Source organism: Rhinoraja longicauda, chromosome 22 (genome assembly GCF_053455715.1).
Source record: "Rhinoraja longicauda isolate Sanriku21f chromosome 22, sRhiLon1.1, whole genome shotgun sequence".
NCBI lineage: Eukaryota > Metazoa > Chordata > Chondrichthyes > Rajiformes > Arhynchobatidae > Rhinoraja > Rhinoraja longicauda.
Window position 1 is genome coordinate 5,084,390 of NC_135974.1, and position 12,335 is coordinate 5,096,724.

The following is a 12,335-nucleotide window of genomic DNA, read 5'->3' on the forward strand; positions in this document are numbered from 1 at the left end:
ATTTTCTATTTTGTTAACATTTTCAGCAATGAAATTGTGATTAACTGTCACTGAGTTCCAGTACCAGGATCAATTCTCCAAAATAGTACTTCACCTCCTGAAGGCAACACCTTCAGTCTGAAGAAGTGTCTCGACCCAAAACGTCACCCATTCCTTCTCTTCAGAGATGCTGCCTGATCCGCTGAGTTACTCCAGCATTTTGTATCTACCTTCGATTTAAACCAGCATTTGCAGTTTTCTTTCCCACCTTCAGATATACAGATGCACTGCTAATAGCCTTCCACTAGTAGGCCAGTGAATAGAATTATTTCAGAGGGGGAGAAACACTGGAGGTCTCACTGTCAGGAACGATTTTTGCAGAGACCAGTTTCACATTCCTTTTCAAAAACGGAGCATTAGACAGCAATTAATCGTGAACAATGAGATTTATTATTTTCCTTTCCTTACTCTGGGGCATTGATCCCAACTGTCCACCTACTTTGGTTTGCATTCGTTAACTTAGTATTCATGAGAATACTCCGATTTCTTCCTACACTCTAAAGACATGCAGGTTTGTAGGTTAATTGGCTTCTGTAAATTGTCCCTAGTGTGTAGGATAGAACTAGTGTGATCACTGGTCGGTGCAAACTCGGTGGGCCGAAGAGTCGGTTTCCACCCTGCAAGTCTAAATTCTAAAGCCTGAAGAAGGGTCTCAACCCGAAACATTCCCTACCTCTGCTCTCCAGGGATGCTGCCTGACCTGCTGAGTTACTCCAGCAATTTGTGTCCTTTTGGGTATTTTAAGGAATATCTTAACAGGCAAAAAGGTAGAGTGGTTTGTTACTGCTAATGTTGCAGCATCCTTGAGAAGAGCATTCTTTCAATTAAAGCTTACTTCTAATGTTATTGGACTAGAGATTGGAGCGAGACCTTTCTCCCTATCCAGTACTGGATGTTTAACAAACAATCTGACAGTTTTGAAACAATGCAAGGGTTAAAACAGGTGATGGTGAGATAAGGCTGGCAGGATGACATTGGTTGATGTGTTTGAAGCAAGAGCATGTGTTCAGATGTTGCCAAAGAGCAGCACAGAAATGCAAAAGGCAGAGAGTGCAGTGGGAATGGTCTGATCCATTAGGGAGACCAATTAAGATAAGATGAATAGACATTCAATTGTTAGCTAGATTCTCTGGCTGTAAATTAATAAATAAAATGGAACTGGGCAAGTGGAGCCCAGTTGTTTATTGTTTATCCACATAAACAATTTAACGGCAGTCTTAAATATGTGTCGCTGTTGCATGATTGTAGTAGGATGGTATGATTATTGTGTCAAGGTCCATAGATATGTTCAAGGAGGTCAGGAAGGGATAATTACAAAAAGACTTTTGAAAAATATTACATTTTATACCAACTATGTTACTCAAACTTTAAACTAGCAATATCTAATGTAAGACATGTACAAAAGCCAGGCAAAAAGTTAAGCACTTACCTCTATAGCTTCTTTAATATTATTTTTTATATCTTGAATTTTCCGTTTCTTCTCACTAAGAAAAATATTGGATTTTAATACAACTGCATAAGATAACAGTAACAAGTACAAATGTCATTTACATGCTGTGAACCTTCCCAAATCCTTTCAATATTTAAAGTTCTTAAAATCCAGTAAATTACATGAAATATCTTTACACAATACGTCTACATCAAGATTCAAGTCTTACATTTAAAAAATTGAGTAATTTCAAACATTGGGTTAACAGTGTAATCCCACTGCTGGATCAAATTAAGTTTAATTGCACTTGGTAAGTATTTAGAAGTAACTGCTGGGAGAAGGGATCCTGGCCCATGGGACATTGTTATAGTTCTCTCCCGAGAAGAAAACACAAGTTCAAGCTAAAACAACGAAGCAGGTACCATCTGTTGGAACTGACACTCACTTCAGTTCAATCGCTATTCTGTTGGTATAGCATTAAATCAACACAATTAAATTTCAAAAAAATGCATTTTTCACCGCTTGCTTTTACTGTATCATTGTCTGTTTTTGCCATTAAAACCACCAATACTATAAACATTTCTCACTTAAGGATCAGTAAAAATAAAGCGCCACTGGACTTTGCCACTGTTTCAGTTTCTACCAACAAAATAAATAATCAACAATATATATAGTACACAAAATAGTAAGCTTAAACCAGAAAGAAATGATGCACACAAAACAGATCAAATGCAAAATATAACAAAAAAATTAGGGTAGACTTTGCACTTCTGAAATACATGAAAGAACCAAAAATAGACACAAAAACTGGAGTAACTCAGCGGGTCAACATCTCGGGAGAAAAGAAAAAAATCTATTTCGCTCTGCCCCCTTATTCATAGGCATTGGTTCCTTTTTGCCAACTGTGTATACCACTGGGCCACTAAAATTTCTATTATGCATCAACTATAGTTTTGCACCAGTCACTATTACATCCACTAAGTTTTCAATTTTAAATCAAGTAGCTATATTAAGCTAGCACGCATATTCCAAATCTCTTCCCAATTAAATGCAAGGCTTCAATTGGACAGCATTTTGTGCAAACTGCTGACTTCCAATGTCAGGTTTTAGAAATGAACTCATATGGAAGCTTCCTCTGCATAACACAGTAAAGCTTCAACAGTTAAATAAATATAAAAGTATTGCAGTTAACATAAGTGGGGAGGAGACAATATATCTTGTGTTTATGTCAAAAAATACAACTATACAAGTAAATACAACTACTTTTCCACCTGTCTGTTGGGAGTAAAGGGGTCTGTGGAGGGGGAAGGGGAGGAGGGAGGAAAATGAATACAAGCATACATTAAAGGCACCCCACCCTTCCACCAAGTTTAGTCATGCCATAGAAGCTGGTGTTGGCTTAAGAGAAAGCTGAAAAATATTGCCACTTACTCGGCATGAAATCCATTGACGTGTAAAATTCGCATCTGCTTGACGATTGTGCTTTTACCGGATTCACCAGCTCCTGCATTTAAAGAAACGCAATTTTGAAAAATCAACTTTTTTTTACTCGAAACTGTGGCGAATGTACTTGTGACTTCCCCCTCGCCAATATTTTAAAAAGCCTAAGCATACACAACTTAATCCGCCATCATTCATCGACAATACACAGCTTCTGAAAACAGGTCTTTATTTCCTGCCAACCCATATAATTTATGTACTTAATAAAATCAAGGATCGACTCCCTTGGTTTGTCGTTTTATATAGATTGAAAAATACATCAAGCTTTAAAAATATGTATACTGTGTCAACAAGCCAAACGAACATTTCCGGTCGATTGCCGGCTCTCTCCTACAAACATGTTACATTCACTGTTAATACGTCGACCCATTTTATTCATTTAAAGCAAAACTTTAAAATTCATCGAGGAGCAAGTTGCCTCCATGTTCAGCCTGTCAACCACGGCCCTTCCCCCCATGTTCGTTCCTCATTCAACCAAAGCCTCTCTGAAATGTCACAAATCACGCAATGATCAATCTGCTGTTTTGGGAGGGGGTGCGTGGAGGCCGAGAAGGGACATGGAAGGCTGTACAGCCACTAACTTACAGGAAAAAGCCCCTCTCAATCGCCACAGAAGCTAGCCTCCATGTTGTGTTATTTCTCCCCCGCCCCCCTCCCTCAAGCCAAGGCCTCAAACTGAACCCAGCGCCGGCTGCATTAAAATCGCTCCGGCTGTTCGGCCTACTGGTCATTTCCCTCACTAAATTAGTGAAAGGCAATATAACAAGGAGAAATAATATAATCTCGTTAGTACAACAACGGCAGGCCCTTCTTGCCACCACCCCTCAATCCCATCCTCCCGAAGCCATTTCCCCACCACCACCACCACCACCGATGCGGCTTCTAGATGTTTCCAGGCGCCGGGGGTTCGGCTCCGCCGGCCCAGCCACATACCCAGCAACAGCAGACGGTGCGTGGCCCGGTAGATCTGCTTGTCTTTCTGCAGTTGCTTCTCGATCTTCTTGTTGGCTTCGCGTTGCGCCTTCTCCTCGTTCCTCTGGTCCTCAGTCTTACTGTTCCCCAAACAGCCCATGGTCAACTGCGAGATGAGCGGCCAGCAGCAACCGCCGGGCCCCCACGGCAAAGCCACCGTTCAGCGCCGGCTCCACGGACAGGCGGGCGGACAGACAGCGAGCGACGATGTCGGGCCCCTCTCTACCGCCAGGCCCCGACCGACCGACCGACCGACCGACCGTCACCGCCGGGCCTCACTCCAGCCCCGAGGGAGGCGTGGGCGGCTGCGTGGATGCGGGAGAGCGGCGAGCAGCGAGTCCTGGGCCCCGGCCACCCCTCCAGTCGCCCAGACACCACCAGCAGCGAGCGCTGGGCCTCTGAGCCCCTGCCTGGGTCCGCCCAAAGAATAAGATGGAGGGCGGAAAAAAAAACCCGGGGCAAATTAAATGTCAATTAAGTAATAATCCCGCTCGGCCTCCGCCAGATACGATCCGCTCCGGCTCCGCTGCCCTCGCCCCGACCAAGGTGGCTTGCCTCACAGCTCTCGGGTAGCCGGCCTGGCTGCTCTCGGGCCCGGGTAGCCGGTCAATCGATCAATGGGGGCATACAGCGGGCCCGCTCCCCGCCTCGACCAGGCCGCCGTCGACGAGATCCCTCGAGCACAGAGTATACTCTTCAGCCTTCCTCTCGCTGGGTGTATTTTTCTCCCCCACTGCTGTTCCTTCCTTCCTTCTTCTCCCGGGAAATCAAAGCGAAAACAGTATTGCGAAGGTAACAAATGGAGGTGAGGTAAGGCGGTGGCGGTTCAGTCTCTCCCTCCTTTCGTTCTCTAGTTCCTGCTCGCTCTTTTTTCCTCCGGCTGATGTCCACCTCAGTGCCACGGTGTAAATTTCCTCTTGCTGGATTTCTCGCTTACTTTCCTCCCTTGGGTGGATTATGGATTTTTTTTTCTCTTTTCCCTCCCGCGGGATGAAGTCTGTTTTCCTCCAGGGTAAACCGGATTTCCTTTCGGTTTGATTTCCCCGTGTACGAAGCTCCAGCGTTTAATTCCCCCACCGGTGGCGTTTCTTCTCCCTTTTCTTTCCCTGGGTGAATTATGGTTGTTTTTTTTCTTTTCCCCTTCAGGTATAAATCCTTCCCCTTTTGCTATAAGCACGAGCTCAAATCTTCTGGATGTTTTAAAATAGGTGTCTGTCTCTTCTATTTGACCTCAGGTATATAAATCACTTGGTTGCTAAATATTTCTGTATATAATATTTTTACACCGAGCAGCCCTTCCCGCTGCTGGATATGTGAAGAAGCAAAGAGAGAGAGAGAGAGAGAGAGAGAGACACACATAAACGGGTGGGGCAAACAGCAAGCTGTACTGTGGGTACCTCTCCACTCACATGATAACATAGCGTCACAACACTGCAAGCCAAGGCGCCCTCTTTAAATATTCAAACCAACGCAGCAGCGCAGCACTATATAAACTGAGGGAAAATCTAAACATAATAAAGCATTTTTTTTCCTGTTGCAATACTTTCGGATTCATTCGTACTTCATTAAAGATAATTTATTTTATTTAGCCAAGGGATTTTGTTTTAAATCCCTTTTTGATTTCCAAGCTGATGTTTGCAAGAAAACTCCAAAAGACAAGGATACACAAACTAGGATCAAGATTAGCCCACTCGTCCCGTAAAATCGTGACTGATGTGACAGTAACTGAAAAGCTTCCACATTCTTGCCTCCTGCCACCTTATAAACTTGTTCCCCCTTGCCTATCAGGAACCAATCTAGTTCTATCAGAAAATATTCAAATAGACTATCTTCCTCTAACTTCCTCAAAAGGTGGTGAAAGTAGAGTTCCAAAAACTCTCAACCCTCGAAACAATTTGCAACATCACGTTTAATTTTAAACCATCCCTCCTAGTTTTAGCATGATATCTAAATGGTCAGATATTGCTGGGCTCTGAGATACAAACATTTGGGTCTCCTAGTAAACAATTTGAAAAAGGCTGTAATGTGGACACAGCAAGTTATTAGGAAAGCTAATAGAATGTTATGGCCTATTGCAAGGGGAATTGAATACAAAAGTAGGGACATTTTTGCTTCAGTTATATAGCGCATTGGCAAGACCACATGTAGGATACTGTTTACAGCATTGGTCTCTTTATTTAAGGAAGAATGTCAAGGTACTGGAAGCTCTTTCAGAGAAAGATTACTAGATTACTAGCAATGGGCAGGTTGTCAAGAGGTTGGATTAGAAAAAAAAGTGAATACATTAAAATATGTGCAATTGATGGGTTTTGACAGGCTGGACATAGAAAAGATGTTTCCTCTTCTGAGGGTATCTAGAGCAAAGGACCAGTGATTAATACTAAGGGATCGCCCATTTAAGACAGATTTAAGTGTGAAACTTTCTTTTAGGGGGCTTTGGGCACTTCCTCAAAGGGCAGGAAGCAGAATCTTTGAATATTTTTAAGTCAGAAGTTCTTGAGTCTTGATGTACGAGTGGTAAAAGGGTTACTAAGGGTAGACAGAGAAAAAGTTAAAAAATTACAATCAGATCAACCATGATCTTGTATAAATAGCAGCATTCTTAATTTGCATATTCATATGTATATTTCTATATCCATAGTACAAACCAGAAGTATAACTTTAGGACCATCAGCAATTCTGTTATTTCATCATCCCTGTATGATATTGTATCAGGAGAACATATCATCAAAATACTCTTTCTTCAGGAAATAGGGTCGAGAGTGACAAAAAGATCAAGATCCATCATTTTCTTCCAATCTTAATACATGAAAATTCAAGCTTTCTTTATATTAGTTAGCAAATTCAGAGTATGAACCTTGGACTTTCATCACTGTATAGAACACAGTACTAAATGTTCAAAGATAAAACTAAAAAGTACTGAAATATTCCATAAATCAGGAGCATCGTTTAGTTCTTTCATGCTACAAAATGTATTTAGCAAATGAACGAGAGAAATGAATACAGTTTTTTTTAAAGAAAATTGTTTTTTTATGTCTTACTGGATATATTATTCCAAGTGCTTCCAGATGCATTTCAATTAACTTTTCTTTATTTAAAGGCCTATAAAGGCTATTGGAATATGAAAGCCACCGCAGCTCAGTCCAGTGTGTCCTCATTTAAAACCAATGTGTAATGATCAATTGTAGGACTGTTGTTTTTAACCTGACAATCATGAACTTAAGAGGAGGGGGTTTAATTGTACCATCAACAAATATATATGTGGTACTACACATTGGGATAAATCTTCTTGGGGAAAATAGCGCACATTTCAAATGTACAATGTTATAATTCACCACCACCTGGTACAGCCTTTAGTCAAAGAAAAAGGATATTTGAAGATCAATGGCAGAAAATGTATGGTCTATCAGATAGCGGTGACTACCTACAAAAGGCATCTCAAGGCATAGGAAAAATATCATAAATGTGGTTCTCTCAAGTTTTCCAAATTCACTGGAAGGTCAAACATAAGAAAGTCAGTGTCCTTGCTCAAGCCAATATCCCCAGTATTGAAGCCCTAGTTACACTCAGTCAGCTAGGTTGGGCAGTCCATATTCATATGCCTGACACCATACATACAGCTGTACCCTGGGAAGAGGTTATGGGGAAGTGCTTGAAACCACCTTGAAGTAATGCAATATCTCCACTGACTCCTGAAAATTCTAGTCTGTGACTGCTCAAAGAAGAGGGAGCACTCGAGATGGTTAAGGATTGGAAACATGCAAAGCCCTGTGTAAAGAACTGATAGAGTGGGGCGTCTCACAAACTATTCAAGTATTTAACAAAAAACTATTGCAGTGAGAACTCATCCAGTAAGGTTGGAACAATGGCATAGGTAGGGGAGCTGCTGCCTCAAGGCTCTAGACACCTGGGTTTGATCCTGAACTTGGGTGCTATCTCTGAAGTTTGCAGTTTCTCCCTGTGATCGCAAGGGTTTCCTCCAGGTACTCCAGTTTCCACTCAGATTGCAAGGATGTACGGATTTGTGGGTTAATTGGCCTCCATAAATTGCTCCTAGTGTGTATGAGGTAGATGTGAAAGGTGGATAACATAGAACCAGTGTGAACAGATGGCCGATGGTGGTGTTGATTCAGTGAGCTGAAGGGCCTGTTTCCAAGTTGTATCTTTATAAATAAAGAAAATAAATATAAATATACAATAGAACCCTTTAGCCGCCACTGGAAGAGTCTATGGTTCATAACGGTTCATTAGTCACTTCAGAAAATGGAAAAGCAGAGTGCAAGTAAGTCATTCTTAATCCCAAGGGACCACCTAAGAAGAAAAAGAACAGATTTTTAAATCCCACATCATCCAGCATGTTTAGGGGATGAAGGGAATGTGGTCATGAGTTGTGAATCTCAAGAATGGCAAGTTATTTTAATTGCTGTTTGATGCAAAAAGCCAGCATTGATAATTATACAAGGTATCCTTTTGACTATCTCATATTGCAATGAAACCAGCCCTCAAAGGGTACAATTTAATTTATTTGTCTAATTCCTACACGTTGAATGGTATTAAAGATTTGTTTGTTATTTTCCTACTTCATTGTTTTTTTTGTCCCCATTTATTTCAGATAATTTCCATTTATTTATCTCTTAGTAGTTGATTTATCGTCCTTCTTGGTTGTTCCTCTGTTCCCAATCCTTCATTTAAGTATTGAGGATGTACTCTGGTTAAGGATATACCCAGTTGTTCATCTCAAATGACCCACTGCCTTCATTGCATTATCAGCTCATACATTTGAAATGTTCAAGATTGCCAGGATGCATTGCACCAAACATGTTTGAGAAAACTGATCAAATTCCCTGCCAATATTGTATTTTGGGGCACATGTATTGATCAACCTGCAGTTGTCTCAGGACTATCCCATCATTTATTTTAATATATAATTTGTCAAACTACAAATAACAGTGTATCTCAAAAATATGCTGGGGCATGTATATACTATGACAAAGTCTGAAGAAGGGTCTCAACCCGAAACATCACCCATTCCTTCTCTCCAGTGATGCTGGCTGTCCTGCTGAGTTACTCCAGCATTTTGTGTCTGTCTACGGTTTAAACCAGTATCTGCAGTTTCTTCCTACATACCATGACAAAATAATGTCTTGAAACATGTCGACAACTACTCTTGCATGTGACATGAAGCCACAGAAAAATTCATCTCTGACAGCTCAATGGTAAAATTAGAGGATCAACATTGACTTCGTTCTCAATATTCAATATGGGAAAGGCAACACCTAACTGACAGGAACACATACTCTAGATTAATTTAGTTAAAATCTGTTGTGATTGAAACTTATTTATTAAGTTATTTATTGTTTAATATCTAACTATTCCCCCAAATAAATTTTCAGGAGTTCCAGGACCAATCACAAATTACAACATCAACTTTCCTTTTGAAGCATTTGCTCAGGTAATATGCCGAGATCTTTATAAAAGCGTCTGAATCACAATGTTACCATAACTAAATAATTGGAGAATAAATTAAAGGTATAATACAACTCAACTCATTAAAAACTGGGTTAAATTGATGAAAAAGATTTTGGGTGAAATGTGCGGTTTTCACAAATGAGGCTGCAGACAAATGGCTGTCAGAAATTATAGCATTTCATCAACTCCATAGTAGCTGTGAAAACTGAAACATAGCAGTTGTATTGGAATACTGAAGACACCAGGTTAAAAGCTTGCACTCTGTTCAATTAGCAAATATCACGATGAGTAGCATTCCAAATGGTGTAAAGATTTTCACTATTTCTTTATTATTACAGATCATTAGTCCGAGTTAAAAATGATTATATTTTTGACTCATTTCATCTTTTGAAACTCCAGGTATATTATTATTTTTGAATAACATTGCCCACAAATAGAATACATCTCATGAAAGAGGTAAACACATATCTGCATATACATAATTGATTATGTATATGTGGTAAAATGCTTTGTCCTATTATGAACTGAAACAGTAAGCAAACATGATGTAATAATAAGAGTGTAATGTATTCGAGAATTTAATAAAAAATAATTGGGGGAATATCGCAGCAAACTAGTTCAAGTAGTTTTTTTAAGATTTTCTATAATCATATAAATCAGAATTCAGGACCATTTAAGATTTCCTCAGTTTCTCCACGCAGATTCAAGCCAATTGACTCCATCAGTACATGTCAGTGTTCATATTTTACACAAGCTTCCTCACACTTCACCATGACAGAAAAATCATACATTCTTTTCTTAACTATATAATATTCTAGCTTCTTAAGGACATTTATGCTAGTTAATGGGGAGTGTTTTCAGGGATAAAATGCATTTGGACATACAGGGGCTGATTTGGGATAGTCAACATGTTTTTGTACATGGGAGATTATTGTACCTTACGAATCTGATTTACTTTTTTGAAGAAGCAATCAAAAAGGTTCATGAGGGCAAAGCCTTAGACATTGTCAATGTGGAATTCAGCAATGCATTTGATAAGGTTACTATGGTAGACTGCTCTAGAAGGTTAGATTGCATGGGGAGTGCTAGCCAACTGGATAAAGAATTAGCTTTGGAATGAAGAAGAGTCCCAATCAGAAACGTCACTGATCTATTCTCTCCAGAGATGCTACCTGACCTGATGAGTTTCTACAGCATTTTGATTCATATAAACCAATATCTGCAGTTACTTTTTATTATAAAAGTTGGGATGCTATGTTACAGTTGTGCAAGACATTGGTGAGGTCACATTTGGAGTATTGTCTTCACCCTGGCCATCCTGCTATAGGAAGGATGTTAAGCTGGAAAGAGTGTGGAGAAGGATGCTGCTAGGACTTGAGGACCTGAGCTAATACGGGGAGATTGGGCAGGCTAGTACTCTATTTCTTGGAGCACAGGAGAATGAGGGGTGGTCTTACAGAGGTGTATGATCAGAAAAGGAATAGATAGTGTAAATGTACAGAGTCTTTTCCCCAGAGCAGGGAGCAGAGAATTCCAAATAATCTACAATCTGCCGAGATTGCTTCGGGCTTTGTTTTATTTTTTTCCACAATATTGTTGTTATCTATTGAACTTTTTAAATGTTTATTATATTATCTATTGAATAATGTGTTTATAAACTTGTTGTGATGCTGCAGATAGGATTTTCATTGTTCCCAATCAGTACATGTGACAATAAAACACTCTTGACTCTCTTAAAGAATAATGATTGTAGAGGAGACCTAAAATGTATTTTGAACTAATCATCTAAAATGTCTAAACTCAAAATATGAGAATGCCTTGTGTAAAAGTCTATTACATTAACTAAAGTCAAGTCAAGTTTATTGTATTATGCACAAGTACGGTTAGATAAAGGTACAATCAAAGTCTTGATTGCAACATCAATACAGGCACGTCGCCTCCGACAAAACATAAAATATGCATAACTTAAGCTCAAAATTATACTTAAATACTGCAAGACAGTAAAAATAATGTGCAAAACACAAAACATTAGTGCAAAATACAAGTTCATGGAAAGCGCTCCGTTGCCAAGGTAGGATTAAGGTTGTACGAGCTGGTTCAAGAATCTATTAGTTGCAATAAATTAGCTGTTCCTGAATCTAGTGGTGTATGATTTCAAGCCTCTGCACCTTCTGAATGAAGGGTAGCAGCAAGAAGATGGCATGAACCGAGTGGTGGGATCTTATATGGAATATATGGAATTTTGGAAGAGATAACTAGTGCATCAACATGTAGAAACAAAGAACTGCATAGTGAGGCCACATGAAAATTGGAGGAAAAGCACCTCATATTTCGCCCAAAGAACTTACAACCCAGCGGTATGAACATTGAATTCTCTAATTTTAAGTAATTTCTATTGAATCTCCTAAATCTTCTGAGGAAGCTAAAGCGTTGGTGGACTTTCTTTATGATTGCATCAGTGTACTGGGTCCAGGACAGATCTTCAGATATATGCACACCCAGGAACATGAAGTTGTTGACTCTCTCGCCAACGACCCGTCAGTAAATATGGGTTTATGGATCCCTAGGCTTCCTAAATCCGTTGAGAGCAAGGTTATTGTTCTGGCACCATTCAATCAGACAATTGATCGCTCTACTCACTCATCATTATCTGTAATTCATCCAATAACGGTGGTGTCATCAGTGAATTTAAAGACGGAGTTGTAACTGACTGGTTACACAGTCACGGGTATAGACTGAGTCGAGCAAGCGACTGAGTACACATGCTTGAGGTACCCCTGTGCTGATGGTTATCGAGGAGGAAGTGTTTCCAATTCCTATCGATTGTGTTCTGTGAGAGGAAGTCAAAGATCAAGTAGCCAGTCAGAGATCTGGAAATTTCTTGCTAATATTTGTCATGCCCTCCCTTTCTTTTTCTAATAAGTTT

At 39.9% G+C, this 12,335-nt stretch overlaps 1 protein-coding gene across 2 annotated transcripts in view; it reads right to left on the reverse strand.

The window, feature by feature from the left end:
• Positions 1-12,335, reverse strand: part of gnas (GNAS complex locus) — a 246,870-nt gene that overhangs the window by 135,291 nt on the left and 99,244 nt on the right. The window contains exons 1-3 of one of the 2 annotated variants that reach the window (XM_078418649.1): positions 3,902-5,299; positions 2,900-2,972; positions 1,469-1,523 (exon numbers count right to left, since the gene is read on the reverse strand). In XM_078418649.1, coding sequence (XP_078274775.1) covers positions 1,469-1,523; positions 2,900-2,972; positions 3,902-4,040 — 267 coding nt within the window. In that variant the 5' untranslated portion in view covers positions 4,041-5,299. Of the gene's footprint in view, positions 1-1,468; positions 1,524-2,899; positions 2,973-3,901; positions 5,300-12,335 lie in introns of those variants that run through there. The other variant, XM_078418648.1, reaches the window with a different exon arrangement.